Source organism: Solanum dulcamara, chromosome 7, assembly GCF_947179165.1.
Source record: "Solanum dulcamara chromosome 7, daSolDulc1.2, whole genome shotgun sequence".
Lineage (NCBI taxonomy): Eukaryota > Viridiplantae > Streptophyta > Magnoliopsida > Solanales > Solanaceae > Solanum > Solanum dulcamara.
Window position 1 is genome coordinate 13841766 of NC_077243.1, and position 22863 is coordinate 13864628.

General features: G+C 35.9%; 2 protein-coding genes across 2 annotated transcripts; one reads left to right on the forward strand and one right to left on the reverse strand.

Annotated features, from left to right (window-relative positions):
* Positions 1-1477: 1477 nt before the first annotated feature.
* Positions 1478-6385, forward strand: LOC129895579 (uncharacterized). Its single transcript, XM_055971304.1, has 2 exons — positions 1478-2117; positions 5161-6385. The coding sequence occupies exons 1-2, from the start codon at positions 1654-1656 to the stop codon at positions 5804-5806; spliced, it is 1110 nt and encodes a 369-aa protein (XP_055827279.1). The 5' UTR covers positions 1478-1653; the 3' UTR covers positions 5807-6385.
* Positions 6386-7202: 817 nt separating this feature from the next.
* Positions 7203-21154, reverse strand: LOC129896927 (alanine--tRNA ligase). Its single transcript, XM_055972918.1, has 23 exons — positions 20830-21154; positions 20499-20737; positions 20213-20353; positions 19286-19432; positions 19063-19215; positions 18304-18433; positions 17679-17775; positions 17409-17529; positions 16602-16661; positions 15281-15331; positions 15118-15213; positions 14088-14189; positions 13123-13245; positions 11007-11150; positions 10823-10894; positions 10666-10741; positions 10434-10576; positions 10245-10353; positions 9970-10157; positions 8615-8704; positions 8353-8535; positions 8078-8257; positions 7203-7715 (listed from the first exon to the last, which is right to left on the reverse strand). The coding sequence occupies exons 1-23, from the start codon at positions 21125-21127 to the stop codon at positions 7644-7646; spliced, it is 3015 nt and encodes a 1004-aa protein (XP_055828893.1). The 5' UTR covers positions 21128-21154; the 3' UTR covers positions 7203-7643.
* Between the last annotated feature and the right edge of the window lie 1709 nt (positions 21155-22863).

Consider the following 22863-nt stretch of genomic DNA (forward strand, 5'->3'; position numbering starts at 1 on the left):
CTCATTGTTAATTTGTTACAAGTAATTGTGTTCATATATAATGTAGTTAGTTTTTCCTTTACCTTATTGTATAGAGTGTATTTTCATAAATCAATACCAATATAAATTTTACTTTTGATATCAATAACAAAATTTTAACGTCAATTATTGTTTTTCAATAATTTTGTTATATATCTATAACTTTATCAATTGCCGTAATATACATGTGCAAAGCACGTATCCTATACTAGAATTATTAATTACAAATATGCTTCACATATAATTACATCAATGTAATATTTTATATTAAATTTTAGATATTTTTTAAATATACAAAAAAAATTATAAATTATTTTTTCATGATGAAAAAAAATAAATTTTAATTATTTTATTTTGATCAAAGTTTACATACTTAAAATTTCGAGAGACGAAAAATAATGTATTCATGAAGACCTCTTCATTACAATGCATTTTTTTGCTGTTTTATTTTGCATTTTATATAGTTAACTTTTATTTAAGTAAAGATCCTACAGATGGCAACTTCTATAATTATTTTTTAATTTATATTGCTTGATGTTTTTAATATATTTAAATCATGATATTAATATTATATTAACATCTATAATCATGATGTTTTTTAATATGTGTTCTATGATTAAAAAAAAATTAATATGTATTTTTTTATATTAATTAAATTAAAATATAATTTTAATTAAAATATTTATAACAAATATTTAAAATAATTTCTATTTATAAAATAAGTTAATAGTAAATATGCATTGATACTTATTCTTTTTAATAATTTGACATTCAGACAATATTTTTAAAAATGAATTAGACAAACACAACCTGCTGATCAAATATTGAAAAAAAAAACATTTTTCAAATATAGCCCAACAAAAAATATTTTTCTTGAAAATTTGTATGTAAAAAGTGCTTATCAAAATAAGCTATTTTTGATGGCTCGACCAAACATGGCCTAACTAAACTTACAATTTAACTAAATTGTTCTTATTTATTATTCAATCCCTCAATTTAATATTCCTCTTTGTTTCACCAAGTTAATCTTTCTTTGCATTTATTAACATAATAAAAAAGTAAAAGTTTTAATTTTCTAAAATGACAAAATATTATCAATCATCATTTTTATAACCATAACAAATAAAATGTACGCAAAGGACAACATTATTAGTATTAGTATTATTTTAAAATAAATATACTTACACAAAAAGTTGCACTTACCTTAGTAAATATAAATTATATTTACTTATTATTAATTGAGTATTCGTCTTCTCTGTTAGAATTGAAAAAATCCATATCTTACATATTCATATCGTTTCAAAATATTGTAGAAAGAAATTTTTCGCATTATTGCTTGACTTGAATTTATTCTAATAAGATAAAAATATTTTAAATTATTTGTAGATATAGAAAAAGTAAAAAAAAAAATCTATGAACACATAAGTATTTCAAATAAATTCTCTTTAGAAAGAAAAAGAAAGAAATCGTTTGTGTGGTGTAATTAGTAGAGTATTAATATTAATGTTAGCAAGGAATAAATTAGCGAACCGTTACACATCCTCCTCCGACCTTCGTGCTACTTATTAAGCAGCGCCATTGATGAAGAATTCAGGTATATGCAACAAGATTAGGGTTTGATCCGAATATTCAAAAATGGAAGAAGCGAAGGCTTTGGCTCAACAACAGCTAATGATGCAACAGCAGCAACAACAGCAGCAGCAGCAGCAGTTACTCCTATTGCAGCAGTTCCAACGCCAGAAGCAGCAGCAACAACAGGATGCCATGGCTCGATTTCCGTCTAACATTGATGTTCATCTCCGTCCTCAGCAGCTCCTTCATCGCCCCCTTACTCCTCTTCAATCCCAGAATCCGAACCCAAACCCTAACCCTAACCCTAGTTCTAGCAATAATCCGTCAAGCCAGATCCCCAATCAACAAAACCCGGGTACTACCCAACAACAACAACAACAACAGCAGCAGCAGCAGCAGCAGAAGATGACACGGGTTGCCCCGGAATCAAATCGGGTGGAGCTCCAGATGGCTTACCAGGACGCGTGGCGAGTCTGCCATCCTGACTTTAAGCGTCCTTTTACTTCTCTTGAAGACGCTTGTGAAAGGTGCTTTCTTGTGGCCTCTTACGATTAATTTTCATAATTTAGGGGAATTTGACCATGAAAATTGCGAGTAAATGAAAAAAAGTAGTTTTTATTTTCAAAGTGAAAAATGATATTTGAAAATTGGAGTTATGTTTTGGGCCTGAAATATAAATTGGACTTCATTTTGATTTTTTGTGAGTAATTTGGAGTGAAAAACAACTTTTTGGTAAAAAAGAAATTCATGGTCAAACGCCCCCTAGGTTTACTGCATATTGGACATCTATGTTTTTCTGTTCTCAGTGGGATAATACCGAGTATGTTGTTGTATATTTTTCTGTTCTCACGATATTCAAAATGTCTATTTGTACAGCTTCTGTAATTTTAACTGATCCATGGGAACTTAAAGGCTTCCAAATTCATCCCCATGTTTAGAAATGTTCAGAAAAGAATATTATAGGGAGTACGACAAGGCAAAGATATGAGTAGGTATTTCCATATTCCAGTTACATGCTTTAGTACCATTTGAACTTTAATATGCAATTAGGGATAGGTTCTAAAACAACAGTGCGTGAAAATGGAGGTAGGCTTCCAGCTTTGCTAGAGTCCCCTGTTCTTCATATGAGCAAATATCCAATAGCAGAGTAGGTCTGCTCTGTATAGTCTAGGAATATATTGCAGTTACATTATAAAGAATGTGTAGTAGAATGTGTAGTATACTTATATCCGTTAATGGTTATACCTTGTTATATTGTAGCAGGTGTAATTTGTAGGTCGTGTCTATTCTTATTAGTATGCTCATTATGCTAAACAGGTGGTTTTTGCTGTTTAATATGAAGATCCAAGAAGAGTAACCTCCATAGCCCTTTGAAGTGCCCTTTTTTTTTAATTAGTCACAAGTTTAAAAAAGGCATATGTATGTATTTGATCTATTTATCATACCCCCACCCCCTCTCCCCGAAAAGAGATAATAATGTGTGAGGTTGGAGCAATGTGGTTTCAAAAAATTAAGCATGACTCACTCCCAGATTAGTCATTCGCTATATCAATCCCTATATCAATAATCAGAAGATTCATTATAGTTAGACTATGTCACCCCATCAAGTGGATTATGGCACTTGAGAATAATGTGAGAAATTGGAGCACGCGGTGTCAATAAATTAAACATGACTCACTCCCAGATTAGATTAGTTATTGGCTGTACCAATCCCTATATCAATATTCAGAGGATTCATTATAGTTTGACTATATGTCACCAATCAAGTGGATTATGGCACTTGATAAACCTGCCTGTTGATTGTGTTCATTTGTGGTTTTTCTATAAGGTGAAGTTTTTTTTTTTCTTTTTTTAAATGGAATTCTATTTTTTTGTTTCATTTTTGGTGTAAAGAGGCCCTTTGCAGAAGATGTTGATTCTGTAATTGACATTATTGGGTCACTGTAACCAGTCCAGTAATAGGTTTTTTGTTTTGGGGGGTTTCTGTGACTATGTTTCACTCAGCAGAGTCTGTGTGCTGAGGGATGCTCTTTTGATATAAAATCTACTGCCTTCTTCCGGGAAAAAAAACCAACTACAGTCATCGAGAAGTACATGCTGAACCCTTTAAATACTCCTAAATATTCACTATGTAGCAGAAGAATCACTGAACTCCCTCTGATGACCGTATGATATCAACATCTTTGCACCTATTTAAATTAGTTTCAAGCTTTAATAGGCATAAGAGGATGTATTTAACATACTTTTATGTAGTGCTTTTTTCTTTTTTCATGAGCAGTCCAGATGAAATATAAATAGGTCTTAAAAGTGTGTAAATTGCTTGAAAACCGGTGTTTAACTTTGAACATCCTCAGCTGTCTTTCTCTTCATACTTGATCTAATTGCAATAAAGAAGCAGAGCTCCTACTCTTCCTTTTGTTATTCTATCCTTACATTCTCTACCTTCTCATTTTCTATCTCCTTCTTTTAGAAGGGATGATATAGATAACTGTTTAAAGGACTCTTTTATTTGATGGAGAGATGGGGCTCTAGGGCTTAGTTCAAGTGACAAAGTTTGAGGGACTTATGCCTTAGGTCACAAATATGAGTCCTGCACTATGTGAACTAAGCCTAGTATTTAAGTGGAGAAAGGGAAGGGGTCGGCCCATTACCCTCGAGTTTTGAAGGCTGCAGTTGGTCCTAAGGTTTGGCCCAAACTGATTTCACGGTCATAAAAATAAAGATTTGACAGAAAGACGTCTGAATTTTTTTAATGTGAATTTTTAGTGTTTCATCGTCGTTTTTTTTTTCCTTTTTAATTATAAGTTCACCATAGAATGGTTTGTCTAATGCTTGCCATTCACAGCTTTATCTCCCAATGACTACTTAAGCACTGCAATGAATCAACGATGATTATTCAATCAAAGAAAACCAACTCCATCTTTCTTTGTTAGAAAGTGTAGTTATATTTTTGAGAAAGGTAAAAGTGTGTTGATCATCAGCACAACCTTTGTGCGGAAGCCATATTTATAATTGCAACAACAAAAGTGTGGCCTTGTTCTTCTTACAAGGCTTGTAGAAATTCTAATAGAGTTTCAGCTTCCTCTATATAGTTTTCTTTACTCTAAAAATGAAGTAGCAACACACAATTAGAAAGTCTAGTATTTCTTGCTCAGATGTACATTTCCGAGGAGTGTTAACATGAAAAAGGACTCCAAAGTCCAAACTTTTGTTTCATGAGAGATGGTTCTGTGACTTATAAAAAGAACATTTGTACATAGTTTTATTTTCTTTGCTTCAGTTCATAGAAGTAGACAGGGCCATGAGAACCTATGTCTCTATAGCCAGCTTTATTGGTTGTCAAAAGCTACTCCTGACCAGGTAATCTTAAGACTAGATCCCATGTTTCACATTGTAGTATAAATGTATAATCTGTTGATGGTTGTACCAACTAATAAGATCTTAGCTGTTCTTTTCTTTTTATTTTGCTGAAATTAGTATGTGGATTACCTATCAAAAAGTTTAATATAAAAAGCATCTCGCCTATGGTATTGACTTCAGATTTTTTTCTTGTGTCATTTTTTTTTTTAGGCTTCTGCCTTACCATGTGGTGGCAGACTATGAAGCAGAGGAGGATGATAAGATCCTTGATTCAGACACTAGTGGCCAAATGCTTTCTCGTTCACAGCAGTGGGATCACAACATTGCTGTGAAAGTTGCAGAGTTTACTGCAACATTTGAGAAACAAGTGCTTGCGTTTAATATAATTTCCCGCAAGAGAGATGTTGGAGAATTCCGGACTGAGGAGAAACTCATGTTAGAGCAGTTACTGTTGCATGAAGAGAGGAGATGCCTGCTTGAATTGAGAGCAGAGATGGAGGCAAGGCAAAAGATGGGTCGAGAGACTAATGATCCTAATTTGCAAATGGCAGCTCTTGTTCATGCAGAACAAGCTCGTGCTGAATCACAAGCTCGTGCTGAGATGATGAACCGAGCACCAATACGAGCTAGTGCACTTGGGCCTAGGGGGAGCAATATCCAAATGGGTAATGATGTCGGTGAGCACGGACAGGAAGTTTGCCCTGATGAAATGATCAACGGTTGGGCCAACAATGGACATAAAGACGAAAAGGAACCATCTGAGGACTTTTTGAATGATGAAGAAACTGATAATGGAGATATAGGTACACAGAGTGAGTGGCGTGGAGGTGAGGAGTTGGATCTGAACACTAGATGAATCATAGACCTATCAGTGTTTAGCATTTTCCATGTGAAAAGTGAATGTTTGTGTCAAAGTTTATCCCACCATTTACTTTGGTGCATTCTGTAACTGATTCTACACTTGAAAGTTGGGAGAAGCTCGCCTATTAAGATTTAGGATGACTGAAGATAGTTTTATTGTGTGTACTCTGGAAATGAGTTATGTCAAATCTTTCTGTGATCTACAAGAAAAAAAATTATATCACTCCTGATATCCAGATACGCCAAAGCTGCATTTCTGGTGAAAATGGTATGCTAATGCAACCTTCTCTGGTTATATCAGTCAAAGAGACTTGTGTTCTACTATTAGGATTTGGCACATCCGATGATGAACCCCCACTGCTTCTCCCCTTTCCCCTTGACAGTCATTACTTTGTCGATAACGTAATTAACCAGTTTGACATCCGGAGTGCAAAGAACGATTTGACCTGCACGGTGTTCTCTTTTTTAGAAGCTAAGTGAAAGAAACACATCTTTTTTGGAGTGGGTCGTGTGGTGTATGTTTCTTTATGGAAAATGCATGGAAATTGAACCACTGTTTTCTTTTTTGTCTGTACACCTGCACGGACCAAAGCTCTATTTACAGATTCTTCTGTATAGTTACCAGAATTGTCAGCCAATGAAATAGTCATATCCCTGAAAACACGGGTTACTATTCAAGAACACAAGCTTAAAAGATGAATGAGTACGAACAGCAAAGAATTATTATTCCTCTCCATGACTCTCGACAACAGCTTCATGGGTTGCAGCAGTGCCCAAACTCGTACTACGTATCTTTGACTGTGTAATCGACCACTTCAGATTAGAAGTACACATTGGAAAAGAGAGAACAGTGATCAATGTTGTTTGCATGATATTCAAGTCTGCGTTTCGGGTTGAATGGAGAAGTAGCTAAGGGTTGGGCTTTTGTAGTATGTATGACTAATCCATCGTCTTTCGGGTTGGATGGAGAACCATTATTTAGCAAGATTCATAGATTAACAATAACGTAAACCTATCAAGTTGTTTGTTTTTTCGCACCTCATTCACTATAGTACGCCTTGCTACTAAAAGTTATAACGCCGTATACAATATGCAAGGAAACTAATTTGACATTGCTGTTTGACCTAAAAATAACTTCAGATTGCATTTTATGGAGATCACTTTGACTCTCATTTGTCTTGTGAATGCTAGTCCCCATGGAATCAGAAACAACCATAGGAGTTAACACTGTCAAAGATCAGTTTGCTCATTGCATCTGAATTCACGTACTTTAACCACCTTCCTCTACTATTATGTTAGCATAGTTTCTCTTTCACAAGAGGTTTCATCGACAGGCAACTATCATCAGTATATAACCAGTGAGATTTTAAGTTTAAAGATTTCAACGAACATTCAAATTCAAAAACTTCAAGCTTTATTCAGACATTAGCCGTTCAGTTCGTAGCACGTCCTTTTCCCTTTTACAACCACGAAGCGTGATTGATCCAATCCATACTAATTTAACGAAATATTAGTAGTAATCAGAAAACACAAGCTAACAGACACAACATCACAACACTGAAAAATATTTCTACTTTCATCGTTCTCGTGTATAACAAGTATGCAGTATGCAGGTAACATCAAATATAAATCTTCTCCAATTTTCCTTTACTTTCTGCATGTAAAAAGTTAGCTCACAGAAAGCAACATAAATGACCCCCAGTTGTATATAATGGAAGTTAGCTCTAAGAAAGCCTCCACGATCCATTGAAATCTTGATCAATCAATATTGCTCAGAATAGTTGCATCAGCTTCGGCCATTGAACTATGCAATAACATACTGGCCTTACTCATCAATTTAATTTCATAGCAGCAAATGATGCTGCAATATCCATTGCCTCGTCAACTTTTGATATATCAGTTGCCTGAAAGGAAAGAAATTTAACCATCATGAGTACAATAGTAACAAGCAATGGATAAGCAACGGAAGCAATTAAAGCAAAAGATGAATGTCAAGTTTGACAATTTCACAACGCACATTATGTGCTTCTGTTTCTTTTCCACTAAAGGGCTTGAGATGTATGCAATGCAACCATCACAAGTAGTAACATATCAGTTTTTAAATGAACCTGCCTTTTGCAGTGTGCAAATATTTACACTAATACTGATAATATGCAACTATTCTAAGAGCGAAAAATAGTCCGTCCAAGATGAATTCCCAACTTTTTCTTCTACAACTATAGAAATAAACACTATGAAAGTAATTCAAAAATGAGATGATGCAAACCTGGCCTTGGGCGAGACCACCTTTTCCTCCTCCACCCTTACCTCCCAAGGGCTTCAAAGCTGCATTCAACCATTCTTTAACATTCAACTGCTGGCACTTGTCACCTTTCTCAGGGACACCAGCACAGACCAACACTTTGTTTGCAGCTTCATCTTTGCTAAATACCAGAACTGCCATACCCTGTTCAGACAATGAAACATTCATGACTTTTACATATAAATTACAAATTTTTGAGGAGAATAAAGGCACAAGTTTAGCATGTATGAGCAAATAACCTTCTGCTCCATGACTTTGACAACTGCTTCACGGACTGCAGCAGTGTCCAAACCCACGCCAATCTGCAAGATGCAGTATGCTTTTCCACCAGAAGCTGCAGCTTCAGCCATTTCTGAGGCAGCTTTAACGGCTTTTTGTATATTCTCTGCAGCTATCTTCTTTTTGGCCTTTATAACTTGATTCTGAAGAAATCATCAGATATTACTTTTCTTTCCTAAGCAATTTCATTCACCTTCGACCACAACAGTAACAAATCCATACCTGGAGAACAGAGAGTTTGGCCTTGAGATCAGTTTTCATAACAGTGGGAATTTGTGCCCTCTCCACGGTAGCATTCAAAGAAGTTACTTTCTGAAATTAAGAAGTTGATGGATGAATTCATCAGCGAAGGAACAACAGTAGCAGTAAGAACAAGGATCAGCAAAGATTGAAAGAGCTTTGGATCAACTTGAATTGACCAAGATTAAAGAACAAAAAGATGCTTGGCTGAATAGATTAGCCCAGAAACTATCCAGCTCCACGACATCCTAAGGAGGAAGATACAGTGCAGGGGAGCAATTATAAGAAATACATGACTGGAATAAAGTACATTTTACTAACAGCTCTGCCACATTAAGTTCTTTACTTCAGTGTCAATGAATCAAAGAAGACATGCATTTCTACAACTAGGTTTCTTTTTGTTCAATATGAGTAGTTAATTAAAGAAGATCTATAACTATGTAGCAGAACTGCTGAATGAACGAATCATTAAATAGGGAGCACGACAGCCCAAGCAGGAAGATACAGTGCAGGGGATCAAATTTAAGAAATAAATGAAATAATAAAAGACACATTGTGAAACAAAAAAAAGATAGGAAACAGTCCAATATCTTATTCCCTCTCCACCAGGAAACAAAAACAGTCGAGAAACACCCCTGCAGAATATAACAATTCAGGACGAGAACCGCTGTACAATGTGAAAGTACAATTTGGTAAGTTCACAAATATGATTATTATCAGGCCACGTAAAGTTGTGAATTATGGAACTTTAATAAAAATTAGGACAAACATCTAGTCTCAAGTAAATAGATGCACAATCTTACGGAATGATGATACTACCATGGCATAAGCATCAGAACCAATTGGGTTGGATGAACACTAAAGTGATGGATGAGTTTGATGAACACTATAGTTTGCCAACGTGAACACAAATTATTTGTATCAAGGACTTCATAGCACTACTTTTTGTAAGAATTAGTAGTTAGCTCTATTATATGTTGTCGGGCTGTTCAAAAATGTCAATGGGTGCATGGCGGATTCTCCAAAAGTAGTGTATTTTTGGAGAATCTAGCGGGCGTGGCATCGAAAGTGAAGAGTCCGCACAACTTAGGCGCTATTACCAATCAATTTCACTTCAAATCATCACGGCCAAAAAAAATCACATCAACAACTTTAATCCTCAATGATTAAAACAACTCTTCAGGTTGTTTTACTTGGATGCACGTTTTTCAGGAAAGTTAAATGATTATAACACCTGGTTTTAGCAAATAAAAGAACTTTAATTCCTGGCAAGGATAGAGACCAAATAAAACTCAGATTTTACAGGTTCAATAAGAGTTGGCTACGCAAGCACTAACCTCTTCTAGAAAGCTATCATCTGTCTGGAATGCTTCATTTACTTTCTGTTCGAGTGAGGATGCCAAATCTGTGGCCTCAAAAGCACGATATGTTGTGACAGCAGTGACCCTTCGGATTCCCTTGGCAATTCCCTCCTCAGACATCAGAGCAAATGCCTTAGCCTCTCTTGTATTAGAAATGTGTGTTCCTAAGTATCCATAAAACAGTCATAGGAACAGATCATAATGCATTAATGTACTCCCACAAATAGCATTAGAGAATAAAAGAAAATTACCACCACAGAGCTCAGCAGAGTACGATGACCATTCTTCATTTTCTGGATTAGCAAGAAGGTCCTCCACCTTCTGACCAATTGACACAATCCGCACAGGGTCGGGATACACCTGAACTCACCAGGACAAAAGTAAGAACGTTTAAATGTCTGAACAGACAACAAAAACAGGGTAAATTGTGAAGGCCTTACTTCGCCAAAGACAGCTCGAAGACCTTTTATACTCTTAGCATCAGACAGCTTTGCCTCCTTTGAGTATACATCCAATTCAGACTTAATTTGCTCATTGACAATGGATTCAATTTTTCTTAGCTCCTCTGGCTTTACCGGCTTCCCTGTTCAAGTCATTAGAACATTATCATTTTTCATAGAAAGAAGCATACCCACAACAGCAGCAACAGCCAAACACAAAAAAAGGGCTAACCGTGAGAGAAGTCAAATCTCAATTTTTCAGGAAGAACAATGGAACCTTTCTGGTCAACATGGTCGCCTAGTACTTCCTGCATTAGTTCAGTAACAGTATCAGACAATCAACTCTAGAAAGGTTCCAGCATCTCTTTATTTTCTGCCTGCGGAAGTACCTTTAAGGCAAAATTCAACATATGAGTGCATGTATGATTGGGAGCAATCAATGTACGCCTGTTATAGTCAACCTGCTCAATCCATCAAAGGAATCAAACCCAATAATGCAAGTAAAAAGAGGTAAAACAAATTTGAAAGTTTGCATCATATAGTTATGGAAGGTCAAGCAGAAGAAAGTGTCACCTTACAAATTACTTTATCACCAACAGAGAACTTGTGTGCCTGTCCACTGAAAGATCCAATATGAAGAATGAATCCTCCATAAATTTGAACATTACAAACTTGAAAAGAGCCACTGGGGCTTTCCAGTGAACCAGTGTCGTATATCTGTATCCAAATAGTCAAATAGCTTTATCAGAACCAGAAAACTAGAGTACAAGATGACATAAGGAGAAAAGAAGTGCTACAAGCACCCAGAGTTTCCTTTTCACATTCTATAAGTTTTCTTGTTGATAAGTTCACGTTCCAAAAGCTTCAAGTTTCTGAAATTACAGCACAGTAATGGAAAGAAGCAAAAAACATGATAAATGAAAGTATTTTACTGGCCTGTATGTTAATTTCTCATTTAGATGATTCATTTATACTTTTAACCAGAAACATCATAGAAATAAACTATTCAAAGATCGTCCGTCTTTTATGCATCAAGCAACAAAACTAACATTAAGGTTATGCTCTTAGGGCAAACAAGAAAGTGATTCCTCAAGTTTCTGAAGAATGTGAAATCCTCACATTGTCACAGCCCTCCATAACGTCGCATGTTACATTTGATTGACGAAAAAAGAAAAAAATGATGGGAGATATCAATTAGATTTCACGACAGATAAAGGAGGGGTTACTATATTGGTAGAAAAACTCCATCTCCAAACAAATGGAAAGTGAGGATTAAAAGAAGTCAGCAAATCAAAAAGAACTTTTTTTTAGATGAAGTAAGATATTGACATTAAAATAAAGGCAACTGGAAGGTGCTCAGTTCAAAAACAAAAGCCAGGAGGCTTTTGGATCAAAACATGTAAGCCTCCATTACAAAAAGCTATACTAGTATCTTGGAGCTAAAAAAGTCCAAAAAACTGTCAATGCTCTTACAGGGGTAACAAAATTCCAACTAAGCAACTAGCTTTCAGGGTGTGTGCTGGAGTAGATCCCATCAAAACACCTGTGGTTTCTTCCATTCCAAACAACCCAAAAAATGACTGCAGGAATCATCCCCCAGACCTTCTTGATGGGTTTGTCAACTCTACAAAAAACCCAGCTAGCGTATGCTTCCTTGGTGGACCGGGGAGTGGAGAAACGAAGAAATTCCAGATTTCAGCAGCAATATGGCAGTAGAGAAATAAGTGGTTGACACTCTCTAAACTTTGGTGGCACATGTAGCATCTTTAACTAGGGCAATTTTACTCTTGCAGAGGTTGTCTTGAGTTAATGCCACTTCCCTGAGGGCTGTCCAGGTGAAGCAGGACACTCTGAGTGGCACATTGGTTCTCCAGACATGTTTCCATGGCTTGTCCTCAGGTACACCATTCATAGAATACATCTTGCAACCTTCTTTGACTGAACTTTCTTTCCTTTGAGCTACCCCATAGATTCTGTCTGGTTCCTGGGCTTCAAAAGTGAAACCCTCCAAAGTGACAAATCAAAAAGGAGAATTTGGGAGTCACTTTTTCTTTATTTTTCATTAGAAAACCGAGAAATCCCCAAGTGTCAGTGGTGCACAGTTCAAAACTCGGTAATAATGGGCCGGCCTATCCCTCTACCTCTCTCCACTTAAACACAAGGCCTTGGTCCTCCGGCAGAGCTCCACCACGTGACTTGCGCCTAACCAACACATCATGTGTTGCACTCTTACCATTAAACTAAACCCTGGGGGCATTCGAGACAATGACTTTTGTTTGCTTACTTTCATAAATATTTCCCAAGGAACACTTTCCCCTTAAATTAACAATTAGCAAATGTTCATTATTGGAGCTTAGCATCCAAACATATAAAATATGTAGGCATTAATGAGTCTATACTCTTTACTACACTGAAGTTGCAGTGTAATGGCAGCCCCTCTATAAAGCATTGTTGTTCAGGTTAATTTGTGTGTGTGTGTGTGTGAGACAAACACAAGTCTCCATACAGATATTATATACCATAGACCCTTAGACCACAACATTACACAACTTAGGCTACACCCTCTCCTCTTACAGACTTTTGATAATAACAACAATGCTATTCAGTGTCCTTACAGCAATATTTTGAAGTAGAGAGACTTATCATTATTTATAATTTTTCTAACCAAGATATCAAAGAAAGTTTTTACCTGACCACCTTGTTCAGCATAGAAACTAGTGCTCTCAAGAATAATACCAACTTCATCCCCAGCTGCTGCAGTTTCCAAGAACTCACTTCCAGTGTAGATAGCTTTTATCTCACTCTCGTGATCCTGAATTAAGAAATTCAGAAGAAAAACTCTGATGTGAGTACTTTATTATGGTCTCAAAAAAATGATGTGAGCACCAAGGATGTGTTTGGCACTAGAAAAATGTTCTCTTGGAAAATAAATGAATCCTTACTTTATTTCTAGCTTGGTATGCAAGAAAAAAGATAGTCACACGAGCATTTATATGTAATCTAGGAAAACATTATGGGGGTGGGAGTTTGGGGGTGGCGGGTAGTGGGATGATCAAGGGAAGAAAGTTGGGGGCCGGGGCCGTTGGGGAGTGGGGAGGAGAAAATAAGCTTGCAAGGCCACTATGGAACTTGTTATCCCCCACCCCCACCAGAGAAATCATGTTCTTCATTTTAAGGAACTTGTTTTCCTAGAAAAAATTGTTTTCCAAAATATTTTGACCAATCAAACATGGGAAAATTGGAAAACATTTTCACTCCATACCGAACACACCCTAAATCATGATGGTATATTTTTACAACAGCCGAGACTAGCCATTTAGGTTAGGAGAAAATAAAACAAAAAAGTTAAGAAAAACATATCAGTCGACAAGTCAGAAAAATAAATAGGCAGGAAATCCAAACAGAAAGAACTAATATTAATGAATAATTAAATGAGGATGAAAACATGGATAATGAAAAGGGTAAGAGTGATTAGTTTGTTAAATTACGGAAAGAAGTGGATGGGGAGGGAAAGAAGGTTTTGTCCTTGGCTACTAGAGAAGTTATAGACATTGACATTCAAGATAGATAAAAACCAAACAACAGCATAAAATCATTGAAGCAAGCAACAAATTCAAGAAGCCACTAGTTTTATAACGAAGACAAATCAGCAACCTGAAACCAAGTGAACTTGAAAATATCATTTGTTGCAGCGACGCCTTTCTTGTGCAATGCAGCAGTAGCATCAGCATCCATGGCAATAGCATCACCAGCATTCTGTCAAGTATAGGTTCAGAGCATAGAGAGGTGTAAGCATATATTAATAACTTGTGAAGGTAGAATTCATAAGACATTACTTGATTGATGAAAATTACTGATGCAACCTGGAAACATGAGTACAATCTAGCACCTAACTTCATAAGTTGCTTTTCAGATGTAACCTATTTACTTCCACAGCCATTCTAAATAACAGCATTTCCATTACTTCCCAGTGTACAAAGAGTAGGCACCGTTTCCATGCTAACTCAATCTACCACACTATACATCGTATGTCACCTCAACTCTTAAGTGGTCCCCAAAGCATCATTCCATCGGCACATGTCCATGTCAAATTTATCCATTTGCTTAGCTTAAAAGTTGTTTTTATGACAGTGGGTTCTGCTCTAGTTTGTGCGCACCTCGAATATCTATCCAGCACCTGCTTCCTCTCATCATCATAAGAACCAACTAATTCTGTCCACCAAGACTTGGACACATGGGAAGAAATCACCTCATATATTTTGCTTTACTGAGATTTGAACCCCAATCTCCAAGGTTTGCACCCACTTCATTGATCACTAGACCACACCTTTGGTGCAAGCTTAAGCCTCTAAACTTACTAAGATTTTTTTAATACTACTAAACTTGCACTTCATCAAAAAAAAAAAAAATACTACTAAACTTGATTTCCCAAGGAAACTTTTCTTTTCTGGAGAAAATACTCAATCTTGATAAGGCCTCAAAGAGGTGAACATAAGAAAATTCTATGGCACCAATTAATTCCTTCATCCCTCACTATTCAGAATTTCAGAATTTCATATATACTCAAGCTTAAAATACCGCAAGAAAACTAAATATGCCTAGATGTAACTTCCTAACAGCTTAAATGGCGAAGCGGAAATTAACCAAGCTGGAGAGTTGACAAAACGAAAGCAACAAAGCAAACCTTGCTCTGAGCATTTCTTGATCTTTCCCTGGCAGCATCCATAGCAACATTAAAACCATCAACATCAACCACCAAACCTCGTTCCTCTGCCATTAACTGAGAAAAAAGGTTTAATTTGTTTTTATCACTGAGATACGAATTAACCAGTTGGAGCACTATTTACCTGGGTCAAATCTAATGGAAATCCGTAAGTGTCCCACAAGACAAATGCCTCCTGCACATCACAGCAGAAGTAAGAAGAAGAATCAAAGACAGCTGAGATAACAGGTTGTCCAGAGCTAACAAAAGAAAGTTGCTTTTTGAAGTGCATGAAAGATAGAATGATGAATATCTAAAGAAGAAAGCATTGCATAAGTACTGGACTAAATTTGATAAGTTGAAATCAATCACTTAAAACTGACTAACAACAACATTCCATCGATCTGCTTGCAGTTAAGATTGCCCATTTTTCTATTTCCTCGGGAGAGTGTTTATTTTATGAAAATTGAATCATATTGACAGAATGACAACATTTAATGTCCATCTCATGCATTAGCGACTAACCATGAGCTAAATATATACATCTTTGTTTGTGAAACCAAATACTAAAAAAAGGGCAGCCCGGTGCACTAAAGCTCCCGCTATGCGCGGGGTCCGGGGAAGGGCCTGACCACAAGGGTCTATTATACGCAGCCTTGCCTTGCATTTCTGCCAGAGGCTGTTTCCAAGGCTTGAACCCGTGACCTCCTGGTCACATGGCAGCAACTTTACCAGTTACTCCAAAGCTCCCCTTCACTAAATATATACAAAATATTCCCAATTTCATTGGAAGTGCGGTTGATAAATCACAACACCATAATTCCTGCCAAATCCTTATGGATGACCGTTTGACCCAATTGGAGTCTTCAATAAAACCCAAACTGATGCCATAATATTGTACACTAGCATTCTCCTTTATCACAACTCACTTCCTGCTTGTTTTCCAAGGTCTTGAGGAAGTAATAAAAGTTTAACTTCACTACTTCTATGTTATAATAACAGACATGGTTGTGGAACTGCATGTAACCTATATAAACAAATATGTATGATATCCCACATCTGAAGTGGCAGCAAAGGTCATATAACAAGCTAAAAATTTTACTCATTAGTTTCAGTTGAATGTCCCCATTTCCTTCTTGATCAATGGTTTTTTATACAATGGGGAAATCTTAAATAACTTATGTTCCATGCAAAGTACCATCAGACATACAGCTATTCCTCTCAGTATAACTTCCGTCTATTCTATTCAAGAAAAACCAAAAAAATAAATCGAAATATCTGGTTTTACATATTCCTCACTAAATACAACACAATCCAAATCAATATAAATTAGAGGCACTGGACATAAAGTGGGGTTTGAGATGAACTGAGTATTAAGTAAATATTAAGAGCACACATAAGATATTGAATTAGAAGGAACTTGGCTGATTTCTCCATCACAAGTTGTATATGGCCAGTAAGCTTGCCTGACCACTAAATTGCTTCCCTTGAACCTCTTGAGAAGCCTTCTTAAATTTCTCAATTCCCTGAAGAAAGAGGTTGCATAGAATAGAAAAATAAATAAATTAGAAGACAGAACAAAAGCAAAATAAGTCATCATTCACCCCCAATTGGGAGCAAACGAGGAGCAACAACCGCTCAATTAGAAGTCATGTATACACTTTAACACCCTATTTGGTCAAATACAGTTGTAAGATAGAAACATATCATTAAGCTGAGCACATAGACAAGAAAGGTTCAGATGTGAAGAAGACAGGTAGCTTAACAAAGTCATCATATATTTCAACACAGTGATGACATTAACTTTTTGGTGCATTCCTCTGAGAACAAAGGTGAAGCGAGATTGAATACAGAAAGAAAATAGTTCTTCATAATTGATATTCCCCAGGAAAGGCCGCTCGTAGAATTGTTACAAATTTCAATCAATTGCTAATTCAATTTCTTTGGTTTATTATTAAGCACCTATACAGTTATCAAAATGCAGAAAAGTATTCCAACAGTATCAATGGCATTAGCACTTCAACTCAATGCTATTAGCAAATTGTTTATCTTGGAGTTACATTCATGTATGATTTTCCTCAATTAGCTATCAGGAAAAATTATCTGCATACTTCCATTATCTCACAAAAGAGAAAATCAACAAGAAGGAATCACCGATTTAAGAAGATAGCATCTACAGGCTCAATAACAGTGTTTTGGATAGTTGATATACGGAATACAAATTACAGCATTTCTGTACTTGTTTCCTTGAATTATATTACAAAGAAGCTTACATGAAGCAATGTCCTTCCAAAGCTAGTTTCTTCATCAGCAATGATATCTCTTATACGTATCTCACGTTGCTTCAGCTCTGGGAAGACATCGCCCATAACTTCTACCACCACCTTCACAAGGCTACTCTCAACAAAAAGCAGAGTGTAAATAATATATTGAGCTTTGAGGTGGGTATATAGCAAAAAGCTGCTAAATATCAAATAAACCCATTTTGTAGGCCAAAAAGAAAACATAATGAGACAGGCAAATTTCGAAGTACTTTTGCATACCTACTGAAAAACCCTTGTTGTGCTTTCAGAACCTCTGTACCATAGCGCACTGCTCGACGAAGAATGCGTCTGAGGACATATTCACGGCCTTCATTCCCTGCAAAACAAGAAATGTGAACATCAGATTTACCAAAGAACAAAACCAGATACCACTATTTGGCCTAAAACGTCGGAACACTGACAGAACCTCCTTGAAAATACTAGAACACATGCTTCTCTACCAAGAATGGAAAGTCATAGAACCCAAATTTCAAATTAATGGATGCACATCATTATAACAGAATGAGTAGGTTTCAAGTAATATCAGGGGAAGGAAATAGGAGAAAATATTAGACAACAAACTCACAAGGTCACAAACTGTAAAATACAATCCATCTTATAACAAAAATGCCTGCAAATTCATTATACAAGATTTGAATCTCGTGAAAATTGGGCTCCACAAGCAAACGAACACCAATAAGATTATATATATAATGGACCTTATCACACCTAAAAACTTTACAAGTAATCAAGACTTTTAACATCATAACATAGTACTAACGTAGGGGGGTCAACCAAAAAGAGAGAGGAACAATTTTGAACAGACCTAAGCACTAGCTGATGGACCATATTAACAAGATGCTACCTGGGCAAGAACCATCAGCAATGGCAAAAGACAGAGTTCGAATGTGGTCAGCAACAACTCTATAGGCTATATCAATTTTGTCCACATCATCAGCTCCAACTTTGCCAGAGTATGGACGAGCTCCAGTTGCCTATTAAAAGATTGAAACATCAATTTAGGAGAATAGCATAGATAAGTATGGCAATAAGAAAGTTTCAGTAGCACAATTCAGGACCAGTCAGTTTAGGACGAGCTCTTCCCCACTTTGCTCCCTTCATTATTGAATCCCAACCTCTGAACTAGAAGTTAGTGCTCTTGCCATTAGTCATTATTTCACAGAAAATTCGCCCCGATACAAAATTGAATCCTAAAATTTCTGTTTTAAGCTAATTTTGTAAACGAAACAGTAACAAAACTTTAGGAAATAATGTATCAAACACTTTAAAGTGCCTACACAACATTCCCAAAATACACAAAGTGATTATAAAAAAATTTAGAACTTTCTTTAAAGCATTACTTACATGTGTATTTATTTTAGGGCCACTGAATCACAAACAAGCCTATATTGCGCAAGAATTAACATTTTTCAGTAAAACTCAATACGAAGGGATTATAATAACTTCATTCGTCAATAAAATAGGTGAATCCATGGAGGGCCATCATTGAAATAGTCTTTTTCTAGTTTATCCCAAAGCAACATAAAAATGCATATGGTGGGTGGCTCAAAAGAATTACAAATCAGTAAAATTGACTTTCCAAATAATAACAAATTCATATTACCTTTTGTATAGCATCAAATATGGGTAAGAACAGGTCAGTATCATAATTGCTCATCTTGTTCTGGAGGATAGAGGTTAGTCTTTCAAAACCCAGTCCAGTATCAACATGCTTAGCAGGAAGGGGTTTCAAAGAACCATCAGCTTCCCTATTAAACTGCAAAAGAAGCACAAGAGTTAAACAATGCTTTCCAATGAGAAGACAAAAACTTTGGAGATAATGGTACCTGAATAAAGACAAGGTTCCATATCTCAATCACAGTGGGATCATCATTATTAACAAATGATGCAGCATCACGATTCCCAATTCTATCAAAGTGTATTTCGGTGGAGGGTCCACAAGGTCCGGTATCACCCATCTCCCAAAAGTTGTCCTACTCAAAGCACAAAGTGTTATGAAATAATCTGAACGACTTAGCTCAAAGTAATAAAATCGTTTGAACAAGAAATAAAGCTCTCATGTCAACATACTGGAAGACAAATTTCAGTGGTTGAAAGTGTTACTTAAGAACAACGGTTATTGTACATCAATTACTCAAAACATTTAAATAGTATCTAATTCAGATGACAGATACAATTTATGGGAATTTGAGTTGCTTCTTTTCTTCCCTTTTTAATGGGGGAATCAGTTATTTCAAATTCCAAAACTCCATGACTAACACCCCCTCCCTCCCCCCCCCCCCTCTCTCTTCACCCTTCCCACTTAAATGATGAACACAACTTCTTGATTTTCTTATCAGCAAAAAGGATACTTAATTTTTACAAGGCGAAAATGATACTGATCACTGCCCCCACTAGTTCATATGCTTCTGTCAAATATCAATATGATACTCTTTTCCACTTGTGAATGATGATTACCATATTTTTGCTTCTTTTATCAGCAAAAAGTACACTTACATTATAAGAAGGCAAAAATGACACTTATCACTCCCCGCCCCCCCACCCCACATCATCAAAAAATTTGTCCAAATTGAGAGGTCCACAAAGTTAAACATGCTTCTAATGATTCAATAAGGTTCACGGGTTTCAAAAATACCAAGTATACTAAGAAATTACCTCATTGGAAGATTCAGTTTAATGAATTACTAGCACCAAACAGAAAATGGCGAATTTGAGCAAGATGATAGAATCAGATACACAGTGCGATAACATACTTTGCAGTCGAAAGGAAGCACCCTGCTAGGGGGAAGGAACTTAAGCCATAGGTCTCTAGCTTCATTATCCGCTGGAAGGCCAGATTTTTCATCACCCCCGAAATAAGTGGCGTAAATCCGTTCACTTGGCAGTCTATATACCTGGACGAAAAATTATCAAACAAGGGGAAACACTTGTACAAGTCAGCATCCTGCCATTTCTTGATCTTACAGCATATATATTCTAGGAGCGCACAACTGACTATGTACAAGAACATTACTAACTATTGATGAGGATAAAACTTGCCTGGGTAAGGAGTTCCCATGCCCATCCAATTGCCTCTTTCTTGAAATAATCCCCAAATGACCAATTACCAAGCATCTCAAAGAACGTGTGGTGGTAAGTGTCCTTACCAACATCATCAAGATCATTGTGTTTGCCACCAGCACGAATACACTTCTGTGTATCGCAGGCACGCTTAAGTTTGCTCAATGGACTATTAGGGTCTACAATACCCAAGAAAATAGGCTTAAACTGATTCATACCTGCACAAAAAAACAAAACTTTAGCCATTCAACCACCAAAAAACAACATTTTAAGTACTGTATAATCCATCCATATAGAACGAAGAACGAACCAGCATTGACGAATAGGAGAGTAGGGTCATTATGAGGAACTACAGGACTGGATTGAACTTCTTTGTGATCTTTCCCTTCGAAGAAGCTGATGAAAGTCTCCCGTATCTGTTTGGCCGGCCAATCCAATGCTTCCGGCTGAGAACCCATCGGCGTTGAAACAGAAAAGCTACGTGACAGCCGTCTCCTAGCCGGCGCGGTGGAAGAAGGGAATGATGGAAATTGAAGTGCAGCAGCAGCTCTAGAGTAGGGTAAAGCGGCAATACAACGCCAAATCGAGCCGTCAATAGAAACCCTCATCCATACTTCCAAATATAAAAGTGATAATGTTTATAACTTTTGTATTAGACGTATTAGACGTGAGTTCATATGAAATACTCCACTAATAACGTAATAGTGGCGTTTATACAGATCAAAAATAATTTTTTATGTCATATAAATAAAAAATTTACTATAATATTTTCTACTTTGACAATATTATTGTTAATTTTAAATATTATTTTCTAAAATAAGAATTTTATTTTAAAATAAAGCAACTCTTCGTATCAAATATATAATCTTATATTAGTCGTGAATAAATTTGAGAAGTGAGTAAAATATATTATTGGATATAGTCTTTTCTTTTCATAAAAAGGAATTATTGAATTTCCATTATAATTTTTTATAAAAAAAAATAATTGTACCATGATTTTATGAACTTTTTTAAAAAAATTCTTTCTCTGATCTTATTATTGTTTATCTTAAAACATTTATTTATCCTTCATTTAAGATGAAACTTTAAAAATCTATATGATGTTGAAGCAATATTAATCTAAATTTATCTGACTAATAGGAGGAATGCTTTGAGTGGCAGTCCATTGCTGATGACCTAATTGTTGATTTAAGTTAAATATATTCCAAGAGATTTTGTAATATTCTAGTTGCAAAAAAAGATTTTGTGATATTCTTTAAGAATGCAAACACCCGATTCTAACAAATTTGCCTTGTCGTGGTTGCACCACGAAAAATCTAAACAAAAGTATACACTAGGTGGTGAGCTAAGAATAAAAAAAAACTCGAAATATATTATGCAATTATTTTATCCCACGATTTTAGTATAAATGATGAATAAGTTATCCCACACAGAAAATGAAATAAAATAATCTTATAAAATATACTGAATTTCTCGTCACATCTATCCTATGTAACTTGATTAATTAAACGATCTTAGAATCGAGAAGGTATCTACCAAAAATGGGTTAATGTTGTCCCAACAACAATAACCAGTCCTGCAAAATTCTAAAGCTAGAATACAACATGCAAAGATTCACATGATGACTCCTTCAACATTGTTAAGAGCCTTTTTTGCAATCTTGAATTTATCTGCGAGAGACTTTTGGCCATCTATGACATACTTGCGGATAAAGAAGACAATCCCATCACGAAGGGATTCATACTCGGGCAAAACAACAATTCGAGTAAAAATGTTTCAGACAAGCTTTTCAGGAAACTCCAATATGATCTCAAATAGCATCCTAAAATGCATGATTCTTTTTGGAGTCAACTATGAAGAATCACTAAGATCAACAACCTTCAATATAGCAAGTGAAAGGCTAAAAGAAGCAACCATCTCTGCGACAAACTTGGATAGGTGCATTGATCTGATCATCTGTATCTGATCAAGCTTCTTGAAATGATCCCACAGGCAATACTGCAAGTAACATTGGATTAGTACGGCTATGATTTTGAGATCAATATAATATAGTGCTTTTGCAACTAAATATACTTGATCCCGCATAAATTTAACTGAGCTATAATTCTAAACAAAACAGAATTATATTTATTTATATTTTTAAAATCCATTAATCTCAAATTTAGCCAATAATGACATCCTTATGGAAGGATGACCAACTTCAGATAGTCATATCTTTCTTTTAGATTCTTCCACAGTTAAAGAGGGTCTTTTAATGTGAGGTACTGTAATTTTAGCCCTTCGTCAAGATGGTGGCGGAGAAATATCATGACTTTGACACGGTCTTGACTAGATGTAGTATTTT

What these genes read in the sequence shown, in the direction of transcription:
- LOC129895579 (XM_055971304.1), top strand. Translation starts at nt 1,654, where the DNA reads ATGGAAGAAGCGAAGGCTTTGGCTCAACAACAGCTAATGATGCAACAG. An exon ending in CTTGAAGACGCTTGTGAAAG is followed by an intron (nt 2,118 to 5,160) that starts GTGCTTTCTTGT and finishes TTTTTTTTTTAG; the next exon opens with GCTTCTGCCTTACCATGTGG.
- LOC129896927 (XM_055972918.1), bottom strand. Translation starts at nt 21,127, where the DNA reads ATGAGGGTTTCTATTGACGGCTCGATTTGGCGTTGTATTGCCGCTTTA. An exon ending in CAACAAGGGTTTTTCAGTAG is followed by an intron (nt 17,530 to 17,678) that starts GTATGCAAAAGT and finishes TGTTGAGAGTAG; the next exon opens with CCTTGTGAAGGTGGTGGTAG. An exon ending in TCAAAGTCATGGAGCAGAAG is followed by an intron (nt 8,258 to 8,352) that starts GTTATTTGCTCA and finishes TTGTCTGAACAG; the next exon opens with GGTATGGCAGTTCTGGTATT.